Here is a 25,179-nt window from a genome sequence, read left to right as displayed (position 1 = left end):
GAGCACTCTTGGGAGTATATTCATCTTCCAAGAGCTGCTTCTACCAAACCACGTCAAAGCCAGGGTCTGCCACTTCAAAATATCTTTTTTAAGTGTTCTCAAGAAAGGGGGAAAGTTAGCCTCAAATAGATCTTCTGTTCGGGGTGTGATATGCACTCCTAGATATATAAATGACTTTGTTGTCCATTGAAGGGAAAGAGAGGGCTGCAGTTCCCTCCAAATCTCCGTTGGAATTGTAATATTCATTGCCACTGATTTTGCTAGGTTTACTTTAAATTGTGAAAATTTCCCATATTTCTGCATTGTTTCTAAAATTAAAGGCAGCTCCTGTACTGGGTTTGTTGTAAAGAAAATTAGGTCATCCGCATAGGCCGCTAATTTATGGTACCCTCCCCCCATGTGTAACCCCTTGATCTCTGTGTTTTTGCGGATTAAGCACAAAAGAGGCTCTAGCGTCAGGATGAAGATTAACGGCGACAGCGGGCAGCCTTGCCTTGTTCCGTTTTTGATTTCGAAAAAATCTGATCTCCATCCGTTTACATTCACTGCAGCTGTAGGTCCAGAATACAATGCCATGATATTTGTTCTCATTCCCTCTCCCAGCCCAATATGTGACAGGGTGGCCTCGATAAAATCCCAGGCCACCCTGTCAAAGGCCTTCTCGGCATCCACCGATAGGAGCATTAGGGGCCTATGTGTGCGCTGGGCGTAAGATATGAGATCGATTACTCTGGTTGTGTTGTCCCTTGCTTCTCTTGAGGGGATAAATCCCACTTGGTCGAATTGTACTAGCTGTGGGATATATGTTATAATTCTATTTGCAATGATCTTAGCAAAAAGTTTTGTGTCCAGATTCAATAACGCAATAGGGCGGTAATTTCCACATAAGGAGGGATCTTTACCCTCTTTATGTATTAAGGAAATGTATGCTCGAAGGCTGTCTCTAGGGACCTGATTTCCTTTAGAAATGTTATTGAAGTGAGCTAATAAGGGGGGTTTTAACTGGGACCAGAACTGTTTATAGTATGGTAAGGTTAAACCGTCCGGGCCCGGAGCTTTGTGGGGTTTATTTTGATTTATAGCATAATCTAATTCTTCCTCTGGAATGTCTCCTTCCATTGCCTCTATTTGTTCTTTCTTTAGTGAGGGCATCCCAGAAGATTCCACATATTCCCTTGCTCTTATAACTTGATCTCTATCTCCTTTATCTACTTCTCCCCCTGTGTTTATATTGTAAAGAGATTGGTAAAAATTACCAAACTCCTTCACAATTTCTTCTATCCTTACAACTTTCTCACCCTTTTTTGTTTGTATCTGAGCAATTGTTGTTTTTTTTTGAGGTCCACGTAGCGCCCTTGCCAACATGGCCCCCGGTTTATTGGAGAATTCATATATTTGCCTCCTCATGAGTGTTAAACTTCTGATTGTTTTTTGATATAGAAGGGTATTTAGTTCTTCTCTAGTTTTAGTAAGATCATGCAAATGTACCTGCGCTAATGATTTTTTATGCATTGAACTAAGTTTTCCTAGCTGTGTCAACAATTCCGATATTCTCTTTTCATATTCTTTTTTACGCCGTGATCCTAACATCATTAACGTCCCCCTAATAACACATTTATGTGCTTCCCACGTCATAGACGGTGACATCTGCGTTCCATTATTTTCTTTGAAGTAATTTGTCAAAGCGAGTTCTACTTCTGTTCTTATTTCCGTGGATTGTAAAAGGGATTCATTTAATCTCCATGTGGGGGGTTTTGATGGTACAGAGTCCAGATCCAGTACTATGTGTACTGGAGCATGGTCCGACATAATAGGCGTTCCAATTGCAGTAGCTTTAACCCTTCCCAGTTCACTCTGAGGGATCATGAATCTATCTAACCTTGAATACATGTTATGCGATGCGGAGAAATACGAGAAGTCCTTTTCACCTGCATGCATAATCCTCCACGGATCAATCAAGTCGAGAAGAGAAAGTTCTTTTCTCAGACCATTGAGTTTTGCATAAGACAGGTGGGAGGAGCCTCGTGAAGTGTCTAGTAGGGGTTCTGCCACATAATTCCAGTCTCCGCCCATTATCAGTATTCCTTCCCGAAAATCAAGGATCATCGGTAATAGCTGCTGTAAAAATGTTAATTGATTCACATTTGGGAAGTATACATTGATCAGTGTTATTACCTTTTGTCCCACTGTACCCTTTATCATAAGGTATCTTCCCTGTGGATCTATCTTTGATTCCCGGTGTATCCAGTCTACTTCCTTCGCTATAACCATACTGACCCCTTTTGATTTTGATATTGGTGAGGGGGCGTGGTATGTCCATGGATAAAATCTATTGCACAGTTTAGGTATATTATCAGTTTTAAAGTATGTCTCCTGGAAGAAGGCTACCTGCGTATGGCCCTTTCTTATGTCATTCAATACCCGCATGCGTTTTTCGGGGGTAGATAGACCCCTTACATTTAATGAGGTCATCTTTAAGCCTGCTCTGCCAGCCCTGGCCATTTTACCTCCCCCTCCTCAATCCCCAGTAACTTTAACTTATTCCACCTTTTCAATATAAGGGGGCGGGGGGGGGGGGAAAGAGGGGAGGGAGAGAGAGGAAAAAAAAAAATGGAGGGATGGGATATATCAATGCTCGATCCTCACTGTTAATCTCCTGTTTTCCCTAATTGTCAAACCTTGACCGAAGCGCAACTATGCACTTATCTACTCTCGGGGCGAGTGAGAAGGTCGTTCCGTGGGACCTATACTATTTATAGGAAGCGAGAAGACAAAAGAAAAAAATGAAAAAGAAATCACAGGAAAAAACAACCCAATACAATAGTCTTCCCACTTCAAACTATAAGCGTTGCTCCCTGAGGACCGGCGAGCAGCCGCTCCGACTTTACTTATTTATGAAGAGCAGGACAGCACGAAAGATGTCTATATTGTTTAAAAGATTGATTTAAGCCCAATACGTATGGTCCCTCATTGAGGGGGAATTATCCAATTGTTTATCTGGCCAATTAAAGGTCTATCCCCCCCTTATGGTCGGTACAAAATACCCAATTCTAGTCTGTTTCGTGCTATTCCTGCTCCCCAAGCCATATTACCTGTTCCCTCTAGGCTAAAAAGGGAAATCAAAAACAGAAAACACAACATTTTAGGTCCCTCTATTCGGGGGTGAATCCCCCTCGGTGTGTACTTCATTTCCACGGCCCAATGTGGGGTCTCACCCCTTTCGGGGTGTTAGCCCCTTCTTATAGGCCCTTCCCGGGCATATGGAGCCCCAGGGAGTCTTTGTATCCCTGCAACTCCAGCCAGTCCGGCACCACTACAGGGGGGGTTCCGAGAAATGTAAAAAGACCCGGTAGTTGATCCGGCCACCGTAGAATGTAAGAACTATCTTTTTTAACCACAATTAAATGGAAAGGGTGGCCCCAATAGTATTTGGCCCCAGCGTTCTGTATGGTTTCCAAAACTGGTTTTAAGGTTGCTCTCATCCTAAGTGTCTGTCTTGATAGGTCCGGTAACAGCCGTATTGTTGAACCTTCATAATCAAGTGGGCCTTTTCTCCATGCGTTTTTCATAATTCTTTCCTTAATTGAAAAGTAATGGATCCTTATAAGGACGTCCTGGGGAAAGTCTGTTCCCATGCTTCTGGGGGCTTTAACCCGATGGACTCGGTCTATTTCTATCTCCTCATTTTGAGTGGTTTCTAAGAATATATTTAATATAGCCATTACTTTAGTTTTTAAATCTGGGCCTTGCACTGCGTCCGTTAACCCCCGAAGGCGTATATTGTTCCTTCTGTTTCTGTTCTCCCCATCGTCTTGTTGGAGTTTCAAGATCAGTAATTGCCTAGCAAAATTTTTATATGTGTCTTCCATATGAACCACTCTAGCATTTAAAGCGTTTGTCTCCACTTCCACCGTTTCTATTTTTTTAGACATTGCATCCATCTGTCCTTTAAGAGAATTGATTTCTTGTGTCAATGCCAGGACAATTGAGGATGCCATTTCCGACATGTCCTGTTTTGTGGGTATAGCTGCCAATAAGTCTTTCAACTCCACGTTTAAACTGTCCTGTGTTCGGGAGTTTTGGGGGGTAGGGGAGTCAGTTCTCTGCGTGTTTTTGTCCGTCCCTTGCTGATTGAGATTCCCTAATGGGATTTCAGCAGGTTCCCGTTGATTACTGCCAGTTTTTTTTGAGGCATTTATATTAGCCGACCCCGAGCGTGTCTGTGCCATTTTGGAATAAGAAACACTTTCTTCTTGTGTGGGGGGGGTTCGAATAAAGTACTGAGAAATGTCTGTATGTCTCACCGGCGTGTTAACAGCCGCTCTCTCCCCTTCCCCACTCATAGACCAGAATACAGCTTTTGTCCACCCAGTGTATTGCTTCGGCTGTTTTCTCAGGAGTCAGTTCCCCCTTTTAGAGAAATATTATTTTAAGGAAATTCACTTACAGTTCCGAAGTGATGTCTGGGGCTGCTTCTGATCACCTTGGCATCAGACTCTCCTCTAACTAGGTACGGCTCGCTGCGGACCTCCAGGGATCGATTCGGCTCTGTGTTTAACAGCTGGGCGATACGGATCCCGGGTTGCTCCTTTGGCTCACCAGGCTGTCTGACTCCCGTTCTCTCCCCTCACTCCTCTGGATTGAGCAACCGCTGTGTCCTGTAGGGAACGCCGGCTTCTTTCCCCAGAGCGGCCGCTCACCAGCGCACACGGAGCCCCGCCACGAGTTGTCTCACGGCGCCATATCCTCAGCCACGCCCCTTACAGGGAGGATCCGCGATTTGGGTAAACAATGTGGTCTGAGTTGCTCATGCGTGGCTCAGATCACATTACCACTGGCAGGAAGGGGGAGGCGTTTATGATAAAAACTGGGAGGGGGCAGGGGGGACCTTTTCCCTTGGGCGCAAACTTGAGAGGGCGCCGCTGGCCCAGGAGCCAAATTGAGAGGGATGCAGTGCTGTCTCTAGTGCTGACACTAGCTTAGGATTTGGGAGGCTGAATCAGGCTGGACTGTCACTGACCTGAGCAGTATTCACAGGGAGCCGAGCTCCCACACCACTGGCTGCTGTGTGTGAGCCTGCACTAATGCTGATTGCAGGGGGTTGCCAGGATCCGGACTTCTGACCGGGAATTCAGCCTAGCCCAGCAGTTCAGTGTGAACCCACACTGCCTGCCACTGATCACAGGGGGAGGCACAGGATCTGGACACAAGCCCAGGATTCAACCTAACCTAGCTGCTCGTTGTGAGCCTGCACTGTCTGATAGCAGGGGAGCCAGGATCCAAGGGAGTCTGAGTCAGCCTTGAAGAAGGGATAACTGAAGTAGTACCTGGGGGAAAATCCTGCTTCCCATGGGAAATCATTTCTTTGGTAATTTGGTGTTTATAATCCACAGCCTAAAGGGGGATTAGCTGGTAGCCAGCTCTGTAGGAATCTGGAATTTTAAACGGGGATCAGTGTGGAATTATTGCAATGGGATTTTCTGACTGATAGTGATCTGTGTTCCTGGCTGGTTTATAAATCCCAGCAGATCCCTGTTACTGAAGATTATTGGGGGATGTATAATGGGTATCAGATCTCCAGTCTATAAGAACCAAATTACATTATATAGGTGATGTATAAGGGCATAAAAGGGCTATAGGTGGTGATATCACCCACAGATAGAGTAGAGCAATGGGTTTGTCCTGAACATGATGTATACAGGGTTAGTGATCAATGTCATTTATCGATAAGGATGATAGTATCGAGGTGGCACTACAGGATCATATAAGGGACACTTCAGCGGTGTGTCACTGCCAGTCAAGCTAGGTGTGCAGACTGGGCACTGAGCATAGATTGTCCTTATTTTATTGGCACAATGGCTTCTGGTCACGGCTAAAACTGTGGGGGCAAGGGGCACATGTGCTCCGGGTGTCATATTGAGAGGGGCGCCGCTGCTAGGGTTGCCATCTGTCCAGGTTTACACTGGGACCCTGAAATTTGATTTAAATCCTTGTGTCCCGGCAAAGTTTTGCTAAATCCCAAAGCCCAGTGTTGGAAGGAGTTCCAGCACTGAGCTCCAGTAACTGGTCTGACAGGGGGTTCCTGGCCCCATCCTTTTTTTGAATGAACACTGTAAGTGATCAGTACTGTTCACATACAGTAGTACAGCATGTTTACCATGCTTCAATTTGTGAATGAACCTGGAAGCCACTCCCCCTCTCCCCTCCACAGGCATTCAGCGGCTGCAGGAGGAAAACTGAGAGATTGGTTCCTCTGTATGCAGCCTCCCATGCTGCTTCTCTGCTCCAGCTTGCTCCAGCTTCTTTCTGCTTTCCCCCATGTGCTCTCCTGCCCCCTTGTGCTTTTTCCTGTCCCCCTGTGCTCTCTCCTGGCCCCCCCCCTCACCCCCGAAGTTCTGCTGGGTTCCCTCCTCCCCTCTCCCGCCAGCAGATGGGTGAGATGTTTCAGGATGGAGAGCAGGAAAAGTGCCGGTAAATATGTAATTTACCGACCCCTTCCTTGTCTGAAAAAAATCTGTACCGATCACTGACTCTGTTCATTCATAACAGAAGCATAGTATACTGTGTTTACTATGCTTCAGTTTGTGAATGAATGGGAAGCTCTGTACAGAGCTATTACTGTCCATTCATTCTGTGCAGCTGAGACTGCAGAGATGGAGATTGAGGGATGTGCCCTCAAACTCCTTTCTCTGTTTCAAAGATGGAACATCAGAGGTCTGTTTAGACCCCTGATATCTCACCAAAGCCTCCCAACAGGGCTCCTAAAAATGGTAAAAAATAATTTAAAAAAATAAAATAACAAAAATAAACTAATGACACCAGTGGTGGAACTACCAGGGTCGCAAAAGTTGCACTTGTGACCGAGCCCTGGCGTTCCGTAACCGGGCTCAGAGGGAAGGGCCTCAACTGGGGGGCGGCTTTCATGGTTTCTTGCACAGGGGCCCTGAAGGTTCTAGTTACGCCACTGGAAAAAAGCCTAGGAGAGTAAAGGCGAGCGCTAGCTGCCATAGGAGCAGAAGATTGGGTTAAAAAAAACAGATTTTAGCTGCCCACTAGACCTAAGGGATCAATTAACCCCTGCAGTGTGGAGGCAGCCCAACTGCAAATGAGTACTTTTCTTTCCCCAGTGATGGACTTTAACATCTAATGCTGGCTATACATAAAACAATAAATGATCAAGCAATCATAAATACATTCATTTGAAGTGGTTTTTGGCTTCGAAAACAATCGCTGACCGCAATAATAAAAAAAATGACAATTCAGATGAATTTGGAGAGGCATCAGGCAGTGCATGAAATAGAGAGGTGCAAGGTTGGAAAGGGAGCTGAGTTTGTTAGATCTCAGAGCTCAATGGTCTCTCCAGCACTCCCACCTCTATGTACATGATGACACCATTGATTTCACTTCTCTTCCTGTGAGTGTAGTCCCTCCTGCCCTTCACTCCCAGTACATACAACCTGTCCAGTGTAAGAGATCAACCATGACATTTAGACTGGTTTTACACCTATGTGTTGGTGTAAACAGTGCCATTTACTTAAAGTAGATGGAAACCCTCACATATACCCATAGAAACATAGAATGTGTCGGCAGATAAGAACCATTTGGCCCATCTAGTCTGCCCAATATATCTGAATCCTATGAATAGTCCCTGGCCCTATCTTATATGAAGGATAGCCTTATGCCTATCCCATGCATGCTTAAACTCCTTCACTGTATTTGCAGCTACCACTTCTGCAGGAAGGTTATTCCATGCATCCACTACTCTCTCAGTAAAGTAATACTTCCTCATATTACTTTTAAACCTTTGCCCCTCTAATTTAAAACTTTGTCCTCTTGTGGTAGTTTTTCTTCTTTTAAAGCCATTTAAAAGCCATTTAAAAGTGAATTTTAAAGCCATTTTCAGTGAAGTGAACAGCCCCGGATGATACACAGAGATGAAACAAATCTCCCTATATATGTTTTACTTGTATATGTGCTGTCTTCAGCTTTTGATACTGTTTAGAATGTGCACGTCCTGTTAGAATTTTCTCTTCCTGATTCACCTGTGGAACAGAAGTTTGGCCGTATACTGTGAGACAGCTGATTGGAGGAAAGGCACACTCCCTAGAAAGGCACCCTCCACCCACTCCACATAGGCAGAGGAAGGAAGGAATGTGTTGTGAATGGACCAGCTCTCTGCTAATCTATTTATAGCACCCACCCGACAAAATATTCAGCCTGGTTTTATCACAGTTGACGGAGAACTTGTCAGAAGTTATCATGCTGATAACACAAGAAAGGAGCAGGAGAAAGCCAGGGGACTTAGAGTTTTGAAGAGAGATAAGTAAACACTACAGATAAATGTGCCCAGGTCAAATTTCATGAATCAGGTTAACATTCTCTTTAAATGCCACCCCAATTCACTTCCACACTGTGTTTGCTGTGCTGTGTCAGAAAAAAAAAGTGCAGATACATGTTTCTACCCACTCTGAATGAATAGCTGCCTTAACAAAGCACATTTCAACACATAACATTATGCACATTAAGGCAACGCACCAGAGCAGGCAGAGCCCTCAGGGATTTTCCTTGTATATCATTAGGGGTTTTAAGTCTGGGTACTTACAGCAAATTTTTTAACTTACCTTAATGTTGAGTGATGGGGTTTTTAATGTAATAACTTGGGATACAAGCAGTTTCCCTGTTTTATCCCACTTACAGAGAGCTGTCACGTCTACCACCTTGTCATCCAGGAGACTTTGTATATATTTGATGTAAGGGATCTTGAATGGAACTTCTTTTTCTGAAACAGCAAATTTATCAGTACTGTATAATCATATGGGTTATGTACTTTTTTACATGATGTTCTGTGGGTGCTGTCTCTGAGGCTTTATATGTTGAAGGGACTGTGTATATTTTGGATTATGGGAGCGTGTCTACAGATCATCTCATTGACCTTTCGGATCTCTATACATAGCCTTCAGACCACCAGCAACAAAAAGCTAAATTTGGGAAAAGTGGGCAGGGTTAAAAGTGAATCAGATATAAATATTAACACATAATTATCAACTATTGGGTCCGTAATTAAAGTGGCTAGTAGGTAGGCAATGAAGAATACTTCTGAAGTACTACATCTTCTATAAATGACATAGGATAGCTGAACAGAGGACATGCAGATGATTCATAGCTCAGTCTCCTCCATTCAGAGATCCAGTGTCATTCATGGAAGCTGTAGTACGGCTTCTATAAATGGTGGATTGGGCAGAAAAAAGCGGGCATAGTCGGGCTCTCTTGTTGAGAGTTCCTGGCAGCCTTTACTTGTATTAACCCCCCCTAAACTGGAAGAATATGGTGACGGTGGAGGGCAGGACTGAAAAGTATTACTACTAAAAAAAGAAGAATCAACACAAGAGACACATCACACTAATTGTAAGTTATGTCCCTTGTGCTGGTTTTTTACTTTCAATACTTTTTTATTGGTTTCAAAGGATAACAAACAAGTACCCAAGTCAAAATATTTATAAGCAATAGGCCAAGGTAATAGAGTATAACAGTGTCCAAGCTCAGTCACATATAAAGGCACGTTTATCCATAGGCCCATGAGCAATATAAAAGCAGGAAACGACCCAGCGGTGGACCAAAAAGGATCGACTAAAACGGTTTGGGAGCAGTCGTCCCAAAAGAGACCTCTTGGAAACTGAGGAGGACCTTTCAGATGTTACCAGACCATGGCTAAACAACAAAATAACAACTTATATAACCAACATAAAGGGTTTAGAGAGAGTGAAAAGAAATGAAATGAAGAAAAGAGAACAAGGAGAGGGGGGGGGGTGAAGAAGAGGGGAGTCCGAAAACTCTGTAAAAATGTACATAGGATTCTGCAAAATGGTAATATACCACCCATGTGTGAATGCAAAAAAGGAATGAGGTTAGAAGCCCATGAATCATAAGTTGACCTTCATGTATTGGGCCCAGGGTTGCCAGATTTCCTCGAATCAGAGGCGTAACTAGAACCTTCAGGGCCCCGATGCAAGAAACCATGAAGGGCCCCCCAGACCCCTGGCCGGGGCCCTTCCCTTCAAGCCCGGGGCTCTTCCCACTAATCCTGGGGCTCTTTAATCTCATTGCATGGCCTTTTATTATGGTCCCGCATCAGGATCCTTTCACAAGTTCTGCAGTGGGCCCCCTTCCTGCAATCTTGGGGCCTCCCCACAGTGGTGAAATGCCAGGGCCCGGTCGCAAGTGTGACCTTTGAGATCCTAGAAGTTCACCCACTGGTTTGCTACCGGGCCCCCTGGAGCATGGGGCCCGGTAGTGATTGCAACCCCTGCAACCCCTGTAGTTACGCCCCTGCCTCGAATTTACCTTGTGTTCAGGAGAATACTGGCCGTTTTTTCTTGGGTCATAACCCAAGAGATTTTCCGTTTGCCTTGTGCTGGTTTTTATATTTGTGTTTTTGCCTGCACTTAGATTTAAATATAACTGGACGCAAAGATAATTTATTAATGAGTCTTTTTCCAGTGAATAATTATATTACCTTCATTGGAAGCCATTGAAATAGAAACAGATTCCTTCATTAGGTTTGTCATTATTCTTCGAGTGTATCCAGTGATGTTGGTATTAAAATTAACTAATATTGTTTTGTCAGATGACGTTCCATTGGACAGTACCAAGGTGAGATCAATATCTTGGCCAAGCTCTGGGGTTTCTAATTCTTTGAACTTTGCAGTTATCTCTTGTCTGGAGACTGCTCTGGCTCTGCTCACCCTAGTCACAGCAGTTGATGCTCCTGCCATTGTTGCATCGTCCTCATTGTTTTCCATGTTTTGCCTTCCATATACATTTATGAGGGCATTGTGGTACGCTTCTCTTTCAGCTGCAGTGCCTATTTGAAACATAAAACAAAGCAAAATAAAACATTTTCACAAATATTTAAAACCATCCACAGATAGCATAGCAGATACTGTATAACAAAGAGTTTGTTTTGCCTCTTAGAGAAATACGAAATAAGTATTTAGTTGGAAAAAATGGGGGAGGCCTTGACTTGTTGATATCAGACAACACAGATTATAAGTGAGATGCTTTTATCAATGAGTCAACCTATAGCAGCCGATTTAAACCTATACTAGAAAATACTGTTACAGAATAGATTAATATACAGTAGTTTGTTTCTTTTCCAGGCTCCAGTTATTTGGTTGTTACAGCACCTTCCTTTGCCACTCTCACCATGCACCTAGTTAGTCCCGCCTTTTGGCAGGACTAACTAAGAAACATCTGGTCACTTGTCTGCTGAAAAGGGGTGCTCACCCAGCTTGTCACTGACAACCAGTGCAAAAATGTGGACAGATGACGAGGGCACCTATCAGATCATTTGTGTCATTTTCTCTAATTAAAGTGTTACTAAACCCACAGCAGTACAATCAGTCTGTATATGCAGAAAGTATGCTTTTTATACTCACTGTGGAACTTAAGGGTTAGTCCTCTGCATTGTGTATAAAGGCTGTTTGATCCTGTCTCTCTGATCCTTCCCTTCTTTCACTGTCTCTAAAAAATAACCTGATATTTACAGAGTGAGGGGACGGACTGCACATGCTCAGTTTGGTGTATATCGTTTTTTCTTGGGAGCACAGGGCTTGTGATCAGCACTGTCCAGACAGGGGATCAGGGGAGAATGAAAACCCCTCCTACAAGCTTTACTAGGAACTGAAACAAGCCACAAGGCTGATATATACTGCTGATGAGAAAAGGTATTTATCCATTTATATTTACTAAAACTATAGCATTTCCATGTTCTGTGTACTGTTGGAGACCAGAGAGTGAATGCAGGTTCTGGTTTAGTAACACTTTTCTTATACCACAAAGACTTTGCCTCATGTAATCCCCAGAAGAGGGGAAATCCACTTGGGGAGACTATTTACAGATCTCCACCTTCACCCAGAAACTGTCTCTTATTCTTTTGATTTTAGATAGATTTCCCCAAATCATTGAACAGGACTGTGATCAAAGTGAGGTTTGATGAACTCCAAACTACAGACATCTCAAGTCTCCCGCAAGTTGCAGGAGTCTCTCACATTTCGCCCTGCACGCATGGACATCCGCGAGCGCAGGGCAATATCCCGGCAGGGCTGAGGACGGCAGTGTCAGAGGCAAGCTCAGCTGTCATAACTGAGAACGGAGCCGCTATTTAGGACCAGCTCACAGGCGGAGTGATATCAAGTGCACTCCGTCTGTGGGAGGAGGAGCCATACAGAGGAAGCACGCTGAGCTTTCGCCCTGCACGCACGGACATCCGCGAGCGCAGGGCAATATCCTGGCAGAGCTGAGGACGGCAGTGTCAGAGGCAAGCTCAGCTGTCATAACTGAGAACGGAGCCGCTATTTAGGACCAGCTCACAGGCGGAGTGATATCAAGTGCACTCCGTCTGTGGGAGGAGGAGCCATACAGAGGAAGCACGCTGAGCTTTGACACTGCTGCCCTCAGCCCTGCTGGGATATCCACAGCATACCACAGAGACCTGCACCACAGAGACCGGCACCATAGAGCCCAGCATACCACCGAGCCTGGCACCACAGAGACCCGGCACAACAGAGCCCAGCGTACCACAGAGCCCAGCACCACAGAGACTGGCACCACAGAGCCCAGCATACCACAGAGCCCAGCATACCACAGAGACCAGCACCACAGAGACCAGCATACCACAGAGACCGATACCACAGATATCACAGAGCCCAGCATACCACAGAGAACAGCATACCACAGAGACTGATACCCCAGATATCATAGAGCCCAGCATAGCACAGAGACCAGTACCACAGAGACCAGCATAGCACAGAGACCAGCACCACAGAGACCGCCATAGTCTGCAAAATAAGTAGAAAAGGTATGTGCATTAATGTGTGTAAATTGTTGCAATGTGTTTTTTAAAACTTAGCTGTGTTCTGTCATAATAAAATGTCATGTCCTTCTTCAAACATGTATGAAGAAGGGCATAACATTTTCTGTCTGCCTAAGTCATATGTGCTAGGAGTGCAACTAGCCCCCAGCACATAATTGTAAATATCCCAACATGTGCAGAGTCCTACCACCATGACCACTTCAAATCATTGAAGTGGTCATGGTGGTTAGAGTGTTCCTTTAATATCTCTAATAGAAGAAGTAAATCTCTGTATACTGATTACATTACATTTCATTATCCTCTGGTTGTGTTAAATTGGGAAGGCGGGGCGGGGTGCAGCGGCGCGGAGTGCCACCTCCCTGAAATGACTTTGCCACCTCCCTGAAATGAGTTTTTTCAGGTTGGGATGTCTGAAACTATGTTGGGAAAATAGGGGATTAGCACTGTGCCATTCTTATTTTCTCCAAGATCTGCATGTTGGAAACTAAACTGTCAAAGTGAAATCTCATTTACTGTATTTGCTAGACATTCATTGGAGGTGACGCCTTTGTTGGGAACACAGACCAAGAACACAAAGAAAGTATTGTGGTAGGAAAAGAAAATTGCATCATCTATGGCCTGCCTTACTTACTCTGCAAGAATATTGGACTCTGCACCAAAGGCCAGGTGAATAGAATTACAAGTGTTCTGATTCCGTGAAAGGCTACTGTAGCACCCTTCTAGGTAGGTTGCTAAGATGTACATAGTTAGCATAGTGTGGTCTCCTTCCTAACAGAAAAGCTACATTTGTTCAGCTAGGGAACCCTGTGTGTTTCACAATGCTGCTGTATCTGTATTGGTTTATATGTATCCAGGCAGTTTTGGAAAATGCTGGATAAGGAGTGACGCATGCAGATTAGTAGCATGAATATACTGCAATCCCAGCCAATTAAAGGCATCGGGGCCCCTATGCATGCTGGGAAGGGTATTAATAGACACGCAGGAAAGGGTCTTTTCCCAGAGAGGAGAGTCCAGATAAGGAGGGGGAACTCTGCCCTCCTCAGCACCTGCTGCCTTGTGTTCTCAGGTGGGAGGCCTGGCAGTTGGAGAGCTGACCCAAGTGTTCTGAAGAGCTGACTGATGGGGAGTCATGCCTACAAGCATCTGTTTTTTAGACTCTGCTGCTGGATGAGTGGCAGGAGACAATCATTTGGTCCAGAAGCCTTGTGAGTACAGACTGTAGAGATCTTGGGGCCTGGTTCTTTAGGCTACCCCTCTATGCTAGGAAAGTCAGCTACTGAGTTCAGCAGAAGGGGGATACTGGCTAGTGTCGTGGAGGAGCAACAGTCCATTACACTTGTACTAGGACTTCCAAAGTTCAGTAAAGAAGCTGTCCTCAATGTAATTCGTTTTAACTGGAGTATCTCACCACATTCCCTTTCCTATCCAAGTTCTCAATAAAACATCAAAAACAATCAAAATCACCTAAAATGATTATTGAAGAAACCAGCATAATTGTGTGCCTGGTTGTGGAAAATACTGTAAACAAAAACACAAAAGAAAGGCGCACCAACCTAGCGCATTATCCTCAATATAGGCTTTAATATCAAAACATAAAAATGGCTACTCACAAACGCAGGTGAAAATCAATCACATCAGACTCATAAACTTGAGTATCAGAAATAGGCCATACAGATGTCCATTGTCTTATTAGGATGACGACTGACGTGTTTCGAGGCAAATGCCTCTTCCTCAGAGCCACTCTGAGGAAGAGTCATTTGCCTCGAAACGCGTCAGCCATCATCCTAATAAGACAACTGTAAGGTTAACTTGCTCCATTGATGATCACTCTCAAGCACTGCTGGTGCTTAGATGGTTATCACAGAGCAGGAACATATCTGTACAGGGTAGGATCTGAGAGTGTAATCGTCACAAGAACGTCAGCTTAATACTATGGTTGGAAGAAAATGGTCAAAAGCTGTAAGCACTCCTTACAAGTTGAATGTGGGGGAATACTACACATCACAATCTTACCTTCTGCATGTTTGTAGCTGGAAGTAATATCCACGCGACTGCTAGACCCAACAGCCTTCGTGCTGGTAAATTTTCCAATGGAGCTCCTGTTAGTCTCAACTCTTTCAAAAGAATCTTCATTCATGTGGTAGATCCAGGAGATCTCATCCGCATTCACCTCAGAGAATACAAAAGGGCTGTCATACTTTAGGTGAACATCTCCTGCCTTTACTGCCTTCACTGATGTCGGTCCAAGCCGATAAATCTCTGGAGAAAGAAACATTTGAACAATTGAAATATATTAAAGAGTATCTAAAACCCAAAAACTAAAATGTAATATATTGCCTCTTACTAGTCCTTAGATATTGGGGCTGCATTTGTTTTCTTTTTTCACACTTAATCTCATTATTTGCAGGTAAAAATATAGCCACCACATCTAATGGTTGGTAAGCTACAATATATTATATTTTTGGTTTTGGGTTTATTACTGCTTTAGGCGCTTAGAAAATTGAATTCAGTAATAGGTGATCCTGTTGGTTTAAAGTGGTAATATATCCCAAAACAAACATGTTTTTATATTACAGCTTACCAATTCTTAGATGTGATGTCTGCACTAGTTTTATTTTCTTAAGCTTTCTTTCCCTTATTTTATACCTGGTGACCCACAGTAAGTCTGTTGTTTTTCATCTGCAGATGTAGCAGTTACAGGAATTTGACAAACCATTTAACATTGACAGAGGTGCTTGCAATCATCAGCTTTTATTTATTCATTTAAAACCCTTATCTCAAAAAAACAGTTGCTGTAGCTTCTTGTGTAACTGCAGTGTGAGCTGGAGTTTGACTTCAGTTTGTTAGTGTATCTAAATCTGCTAATACATCTAACACTCCACTTCTCCCACAATAACATTGCTGCTCCACTAAGGTATCCCCATTGCTTCTTAAAGGCCCGTACACACGATACGAAACTTGGAAGGAAAATTTCGTCTGAAGAACGATATGCCGATTTTCGGATTGTTAGTATAGTACTTTCGACAGCCGATTACGAATTTTCAGACGAAAAAAACTGGATGTACAGGCTATAAAATTTTTATCATACATCAACACAACGTCCGATTTTCGTTTAATTATAGTTTCAAAAAAAATCGTAAGAGCAAGACTAGGCATGCTCAGAAACAAAAGAACACATACAAAACAATCCAACACATGACATCACTTCTGAAGTTGAATTCTGTCATAGGGGAAAATTCGTATGAAAGTAACCTCTTCACTTTCCACATGAGACTAGCATGCAACAAAAAATAGACGACAGATCGTTCGATAATCTGATCATGTATACAAGGCTTTAGTGTAGGTACTGTAATACATGAGGTGTGCTACTGGCCAGATCACCAGGTAAAAACAGAGGGGAAAAAGCCTAAAAAGAAAACGAATGCAGGATCCAATGTAAGAACTGGTAGACTGCAATAAATTACATCTTTGGTTTTCTTTAATAATGTGTCTGGTTTTCGAGCTGAACTCCGGGCACAAAATCTTTTTTTGTTTGTATTTCTCCATAGCTATAAAGGATATAAATCCACTTTGTTTGCACCAAATGCCTTTGCAAACACAGGTAGTGCCTTGTAAAAGTAGCATGCCCATCATTGCTGCTTTGCATATAGCATGTGCACAGACCAGTGCTGAGGGAGTGACTTAGCAGGCCCCACCCATTACAGCTTGCCTGCAGAAAACTACAGGAGGGGGAGGATTCAAGACCAGTCACAGTGCACAAGGAGAGAGAGCAGCAGTGAACGGTTTTTAATGCAGGAAGCTCCTGTCCTGCTCCTGCACAAAGGTAAAGTTTCACACTGGATTGCTGCACAGATCTGGAGGAAATACACAAAGCACACCAAGATTCAGGTAAAAACACACCTTTCTCTTGTATTTAGACAATACTTATCCTGGATTTTAGCTTTTTGTAAAAGAAGTAACTTTGTATATCACAGAGGCAGCAGTTGCAGTTTATAAATTACAGCTTTTGTGGCAATATTCACCTTCAACTCATATATCTCCCTGCAGTACTTCTTTTTTGCCACTAGATTGTATAGTCTTTAATCCGGCATTATTTAGCCTTCTTCCTCTGAGCCCAGGTAATCCTAGACCCACCCTAGTCTGTGACAGGACAGTGAAAGGAGAACTAGCACAGCATTAAGCTCATCTCTTTCACTCTGCTTTCTCCTCCTTTCAGCATGCTCCTTCTCAGCCCATGAACTAATTGGCTCCTTGTGCTGCTTCTTCCTCTCACTCTTGCGCTCTGCTGTACAGTGACGGCAAGAGGCCGATTCTGGAGTTAATAATTGTCTGATAAAAATGCAACTAAAAATGTGTTTACTCTGTCTGACATATATCTTTTAAGATGCTTCAAGACTAAACTTTATATCATACATTACTATGTAAAAAGTCAAAAGAAAAGCAAAAGAGATGTAAGAGTGTATGTTGTAAAAAGGAGATATTGTGGTTTGGTTTCTTTTCTTTTTTTTTTTTTATAACTGATTTGTCACACCAACCTGAACTTTTCTCTTGTGGGGTTGCATCTAGGACTTGCCATCCATTATAATATGATCCTATATCGGCTCTGGTGAACCAAGCCTCATTCCATACATGAAAGTTCCTGTAGAAGACAATGTAAGAAGTTTGTTAGACTTACAGTATGAAATAGAAATACATTTTTCCTATTACAGGTCAAGAATTGTGAACTTTGATGCCTCAAATGACCTTGTCACTGATTCAGTCAAACATACATTGCGTCCATTGTTGAATTTGTTTTTTTTACATGTACTTTGAGATGAGAAGCTAGGTCGTCTGCCCCCAAAAGGAAATTGTGTTTAGATAAACTTTGAATATAATGCTCTGGCAATGAAAATTCTCTCCACAATGGCAGATATTCAACCAGTTTCAGGATCACATATGTGTTCACCCATTCCCTAGCAAATAAACTATTGTTTCTACCCTGAGAAGTCAAACAAACGGAAAACAGCCTGGACAAAGACAAAAACCTGTAATTCATTTACCTACACACCAAGACGGGGATAGAGATTGTGTCATACAGACAATTGTCCATTGAAATCTACATGGTGTCAAATAAACATTGTTCACTTAGACTGATGAGAACTGCATCTTCAAATTAATTTAATATAATCATAAGCTTATACAACATCCTTGTCCCATCATATACCAAAGGGGGTGTGGAACTTCTGATTTTATGACAATTTTCTATTGAGAATTACATTATATCTATCATATAGTAGTGTATAGTGGTCAGAATTTCTCCCATATTTTATAATCCAGTCCCAAATCATGATTGTATTGTTGTTAACATAATAATCCCTTAATGGATAATATTCTGATTCGAAATAACCCATGTGTAGAAAAGTTTACATATACAAGTTGTTGTGTAGCAATATATATATAAATATCTATGTATCCATATAATTTGTATTGCTACTAAATGTAAAGTATCTGGGTAAATCAGTCATTTCCAATCAATATACATATCATATTAATAATATATCCTGATTAAATGGTGTTACCAGGTTTAATCCTTATCTAGATACATGATGGAGATATTAGATGGACATGTATATATTAGATGAGAGTATGGACAGATTTTCATATTGTTTTTATGATTATTATTAAATGAAGAACTTATATAATTCTAATCTCCAAAATACTGAATGACGAGTAGAGGTGTCGTCCAATGACCTCACCAATTAATGGTTAAGTGATCCCAACCAATGGGGATAAAGTTCCTCCCACTGGGTTTGACTTATGGTAATTTGACAGCCCTTTTGTTCAATATAAAAAGGGAACCCCAGATGTAATAGGACACATTACTGACAACATTCATTACACCCACAACACACACGCCACTACAGCCATGCATATACTCATCTATACATGCTCCATTTTGCGCCATCATTTATCTGAAACTTTGAAGGACGCCAAACGAAACTCCTCCCAAACTGGCCACCATTTTGGGAAGGTAGCCATCTTAAGGACTCTGGTAACGACCATTTTAAGCTAGCAGTCATCTTAAGTGTGGTAAATATACCTTATTGTTCATTTGATTATTATTTACTATAATTTATTTTCTTCCTTATATGTTATATATTTCATATTTAAGGGTAACGAGATTACAGTCCCAGCCGTATTAACCATATGTAGATTTTTCTCTAAGAGCTGATTTTTGCTTTTTATACATTTTTATTAATATCAGATTTAGCGCATATTGGCGTATTAGTCTCTCGTTTTGCATGGCCTATTCTCGCTCCATCTGCAGTGGAGTGACTGGCGGCTGCGCAATTCACAGACAATTGTGGTCTGATTATATAGCACACTTAAATATGGTTTATGCTACTACATCTGGGAAAACGTAATCTTGCTTTATTTTTACTTTCATCATTAAGCTAAATATCACATTGCATTTATCATTTTAAGTTTGTATTTTATGTAAAGTTATCTTTTTGTGTCATCTCAAGTCTGATCATTTATTGTGAATACATGTCTTGTGAATAAATATTTTTAAATATTCCATACTGTAGACTGTTTTCACTAAGATTGGTATATGCTTTTAAAAAGAAATTAATCGATTAAAAAGAACTTGTTACATATTGATTTGTGGAAATAAGTTAAGATTCTCCTACCTTACAGATCTTTGCTTATTGACATAAATGTAGACACTGTTATATTCAGAGCAGTATAAATATTCTGACAAGTTGTGTTCATCATTTTATGAAAAATGTAAATTAGCATGACTAGGGTAGATCAGAACTCTGTAACGCTCCTGCGTTTTCTGAACAATGTGGATTTGCAGCTGCAGAAATACTCCACTCAGTAGTCATGTAGAGAAACGCTGAGATACCAATCCCAACTCCCAAGACTCATCACTGTGGATAGTCTCTGATTCAGCATACAAATATACACACTCAATAAGATGTTCCTGGAGTGATCTATGTATATAGTAGTATAGTGGTGATAGGCTGAAGAGACAGGTTTAAGTAGAGACTTGAGAGGAATGTTCTTGAGAATGAGATGGTAACAGGAAGGATGCAGATAGGTTAGCAATCATGTATGGTAGTAGATGATAGGATAGCAGATGACATACAGGAGAGACTAACCCAGTGCAAGGATAGATGTTAGTAGGCTCAAGAGCTAGCAATCTAGATAGTGCAGATGATAGTAACAGTCCTTAGTATGCAGAGCTAGATAGTGTAAGCTTTAGTATGAAGGTTTATGGAGGATTCCCCTGCGGGGTACTTATCACTAGTAGCAAGCAGTAGTAGAGAGGTTCGGTATGAGCGGGTGATCCGGTAGCGGGATACAGGGATCAACAGCGAGGTTCCGACAGCGAGGTATGCTTGCAAGCATGTGAGCTTCAAGGCAGGTTATGCGGCGTTGAACGAACAATGTTTGTGAGACCGCCGGCGGTTGAAATATCCGCTCCTGCGGCGCTCAATGATCACAGCATCGGTCTTAAAGGTGTATGCGCACCTTACCAAAAGAGAATGGTGGGGCACATACACTAAGGAAAGTGGAATTAGGGTACCAAAGGTACCAGAACATTACAGTACCCCCCCTTAAGGCCGGCTCCTGAAGGCCTCTGGAGCTGTTTTTTCCGGGTATTTCGCGTGAAAATTGCGAATTAGTCTAGGGGCATGTATGTCAGAGGTATTTAGCCAGGTGTCGTCTTGGGGCCCATAGTTCTTCCATCGGACTAGATATTGGAGTCTTCTTCTGTGGATACCAGAATCCAGAATCTCTTTTATCTCATATTCTTCTCCACCTTCAACTTGTACAGGAGGTGGAGGTGGGATAGTAGGCCTTATTCCTTGGTCAGGAACATGGGGCTTCAGTAGCGACACATGGAAGATGGGATGTATTTTGAGGTCTGTTGGTAATGTGAGCTGTACTGCAGCTTTTCCAATAAGTTTCCTGATTGGGAAAGGTCCCAAGAACAGAGGCCCAAGCTTTTTGCTAGGGATCTTTAATCATAAGTTTTTTGTTGAGAGCCAAACGAGGTCCCCAATAGCATACTGAGGAGAAGGTCTTCTACGAAGATCATAGAACTTCTTTTGTTGACTATGAGCGTGTGAGATGGTAGTATTAAGTAAACCCAGAGAGTCCTTTATTTGGGTAAGATAGTCTGAGGCTACTGGGTTATTTGAAGGAAGGATGCGTGGTGGAAGAATAGTGGGATGAAATCCATAGTTCAAGTAGAACGGACTCTGTTTGGTCGTACTGTGGGTTGCGTTGTTGTAGGCAAATTCTGCCAGAGGGAGGAGATCCACCCAATCATCCTGTTGGTATGATGCGTAACAACGTAAATATTGCTCGATGCACTGGTTGACTCTTTCAGTCTGTCCGTTGGTCTGAGGATGGTAGGGAGAAGTGAGCTTCCGCTCAATTCGTAGTATGTGACATAGTTCTTGCCAGAACTTGGAGATGAATTGCTATCCACGGTCAGACAAAAGAGTTTTCGGAATACCATGTAACTTAAAGACATGTTTCATCAGTAGTTCCGCTGTTAGTCTGCGAATAGCAACGAAATGTGCCATTTTTGTCAGATGGTCCACTGACACCAAGATGGTATTAAATCCTTTGGAAGGAGGTAGTTCTACTATGAAGTCCAAGGACACAACTTCCCATGGAGTCTGGGGTATTGGTAGACTGCATAGTAGACCGGATGGTTTTGTAGTGTCTATTTTGGACCTGGCACAGAGGTTGCATGAAGAGACGAATTTCTGTATAGATGTCTTCATGTCAGGCCACCAGAACTGCCTGGTAAGCAAATTAAGAGTCTTTGTCATACCCATATGTCCTGCCATAGGCACATCATGCGACAATTCCAAGATCTTGGTGCGCATGGTAGGGGGTATGTAAAGTTTGTCGTTGTAGTAGAGGAAGCCTTCTTCATCAGTACTTAGTTGTGGTGGGGGTGAATCCAAACTTATACTGTGCAGAACCTCTTCCTTCAAGGAACGGACAACCCCAATAATACGCTTGTAGGGTATTATAGGAACGGAGGGGATTTCGAAGTAATTATCTTCAGTTAGTCGTGATAGCACATCCGCTTTTTTATTCTTGTCTGCAGGTGTATAGGTCACTAGAAAGTTAAACCTTAGGAAGAATAGTGACCATCGTACCTGCCGGTGGGAGAGGGTTTTGTTAGTCTGAAGATATTGAAGATTTTTATGATCTGTATATATGAGTATTGGTAATCGGGTGCCTTCAAGTAGATGTCGCCAATTCTCCAGAGCCAGTTTTATAGCAAGCAGTTCCTTTTCACCCACTGGGTAATTTACCTCTGGACTGCTTAAAGATTTAGAGAAGAAGGCGACTGGATGGAGTGGTGAAGTATTAGTTGGTCGTTGGGAGAGTATTGCTCCTACTGCCATGTTTGACGCATCTACTTCCAGAATGTATTGGAGGGATGGGTCTGGATGGCGTAGTATGGGAGCAGAGGTAAAACTTGCCTTTAACAAGTGAAAAGCTTCATTTGCTTCATCCGACCATTTGAATGGTCTCTTAATACTCGTGAGTTGTGTGAGGGGTCTCACAATGGCAGAGAAGTTCTTGATGAACTTCCTATAGAAGTTTGAAAATCCAAGGAATCGCTGTAGTGCTTTGCGGGTGGTTGGTATAGGCCAATCCTGAATACAGGATATCTTACTCATATCCATCTTGATTCCTGTTTTGGATATGATGTATCCTAGGAATAGTACTTCTTCTTTATGAAATAAGCATTTTTTTAGTTTCACGTATAGGTTGTGTGCAAGCAATCTGGATAACACAAGTCTTACATGTTTTATATCTTCAGACAAGGATCGTGAATAAATAAGTATATAAAAATGGGTAAAGAGGCGCTGGTGATCTTTTAGCTGGATATAAATATTAGTTGGTTACGTATTTTATAAAAATCATATATAAAAAATATATAGACAATATAGTATATGAGACACGTGCATTAAAAAGTATACTTATTAAGGTGCTTATTAATATTAATATTTATGTCCCAAATATTTGATAGTGTATAAATTATATAAATATGGTATTAGTATTTTAGGTGCAACAGACAAAAAAAATGTGCTTATAGTGCATAAACTTAATTAAAGTGCAAATGCTGACCTTGATTTTCCAATAAATTATTAAGTATTATAAAAGTGCTTAATATCTCCACCAATAAGTTATATTCACATATAATAAATAAAGAAAAAAATTATTAGTGCTCAAAAATTTGTGAAGAAAGTCTCTATGATTCTGCATTTTTCATGCAACTAAATTGTGCGTTTTTTGTGATCTTTAATTCTTTCTTTAAAAAGTGCTCCAAGTGCTGGGGTGTGTCACACGTGGCCTCTTACCAGCTTTCCACAGGTCACAAGGACCTCCAGCGCATGTGATCCCTTTAAATTGGGTGGATCAAACCTCTCCTCGATACTTTGTATATCCTGCTCCTACGTTACTCGAGGTGGACAATATGTTCCGTACATATAAAGATAGGAAAAAAGCCTCCAATGGTGAAATATTGTTTATTTGGTAAAAAACACACACTAAGGATAACAATTTGCCTCTTACTCTTTGTTGTGCCCTCCTGGCACTGGGCAATTAAGCAGTATGGGTCACGGGTGTTGGGAAGATATCCTCAGGGGATCTGCAGCTCCCTCATGTATCTCTCTCCCTGTTCCGTTTATGCCGGTCGGCTTGCGTCCCAGCCACTGCCTCGAATGCCTCTGTTAGTTCCGGGTTTAGCATTAACCACAATGCATTTCGCTCATTGTGCGTCATCAGGCGGTTCCTGCTACCCGGAGTTTCCTGTACTAAATATCACTCTCATTCATTTGATTGGCTGATGTTCGATCTCTCCAACATCTCCATTTTATTATAATTTTGGGTGACACTGAAAAGGATCTTTCTTACCACTACCTTAGATCTTTAATTAATCCATTTATGTTATTAAAATAAAGTTTTGCTGCAGATCCTCTGGGTATATTCCCACTACCCACATCGGTCATACAGCAATCTTTTCAAATCATTACACTTATCAAAACAATATTCCAAGGCATACATATATTTTAAATCAAACATAATATTCATAAACAATCTTTATTTAAAAACTATTATTTAAAATTCTATGTGTTACTATTTATTTTGCATGCTATTTTTAATCCTAGCGCCATCTAGTGGATTTTTGTGAGAACATATGTTCCTATTTTCTTTTTTCCTTCTTTTCAGGATAGGGATGTATTCTCATTATATTAATTAGATTATATAAATATAGATATATATAAAACATTTAAAATTAATTTTAAAATTGTAATTTTTAATAATATACATTATATTGGAAAATAGACTGCAAGGGATATATTATATATATCTTTATTTTAAAAGACTATAAAAATCTATATAATTCTATAAGCAGGTTTTAATATCTTTAGAAAGAGCTAGGCGCCTTCGCCAACGTTTTTACTGATATTTTGGGTACTTATTTAAGCACCTTATTGAATGGCAGCCGGCTCAAAATCAACTGGAACAATGGATGTTTTTAATTTATTAAAAGAGAGAACCTATAATTCTAGTGAAATCTTCCAACAACGATCAATTAACGAAGTAAATATGTCCCAAAACTTTAAACAGTTACAGTACAATCTGGAGAGACAAATTAGGACCTGGTGGGATATTACTACCTTTGATAGATATATTGAGGAGGATATCACCCCCAGGCGACTAGGATGGGATGTGAATCCCAATGACGGGTTAGAGGATAAAACCTCTATGGAAGAATGGTTCAAATTCTTTAATAGTAAAGAAAAACAACTTATGGAACTCTTAATTAAAAGAAGGAAAACGAAATTAACCATCATAGAATCAAAGATACAGAACATCAAAGAGAAATTAGCTCCACTTACAGAGACACAAGAATATAAAGATAAGATTATAATGATGCAAAAACACATCACACAATACGACACTGATATAAAAAAGAAAAAAATTAAAAAATACCAACGTGATATTGAGGATTACAAAAAAGGCACAGTCTACAAATGGCAGGAGGTGATAGGTGCTAATTCAAGGGAATCATCCCCAGAAAGAGAACATAGTAACCTAGAAGTAAGGCATAATCTCTTGAAAGATTTCAGAGTAACACCACATAACAACCCAAGGAGAGAGGAGATGACCCCTACTATTTGTGAAGATGATGAGGGTGATACTACAGTGAATACTATTCTGATTCCCACCAGCAATAGATTCTCACCCCTAAGAAATAGGGAAGAATTTTCTACTCC

General features: G+C 41.6%; 1 protein-coding gene across 1 annotated transcript in view; it reads right to left on the bottom strand.

The window, feature by feature from the left end:
* Window positions 1–25,179, bottom strand: part of LOC309567158 (protein-glutamine gamma-glutamyltransferase 6-like) — a 102,245-nt gene that overhangs the window by 5,258 nt on the left and 71,808 nt on the right. Inside the window, exons 7-10 of the mRNA XM_082272505.1 lie at window positions 17,407–17,510; window positions 14,885–15,130; window positions 10,514–10,861; window positions 8,622–8,779 (exon numbers count right to left, since the gene is read on the bottom strand). Coding sequence (XP_082128631.1) covers window positions 8,622–8,779; window positions 10,514–10,861; window positions 14,885–15,130; window positions 17,407–17,510 — 856 coding nt within the window. The remainder of the gene's footprint in view (window positions 1–8,621; window positions 8,780–10,513; window positions 10,862–14,884; window positions 15,131–17,406; window positions 17,511–25,179) is intronic.

Source organism: Pelophylax lessonae, assembly GCF_965119305.1.
Source record: "Pelophylax lessonae genome assembly, chromosome: 11".
Lineage (NCBI taxonomy): Eukaryota > Metazoa > Chordata > Amphibia > Anura > Ranidae > Pelophylax > Pelophylax lessonae.
Note: the sequence above shows the minus strand (reverse complement) of the source record. Positions and strands in the feature narration are given on the sequence as shown.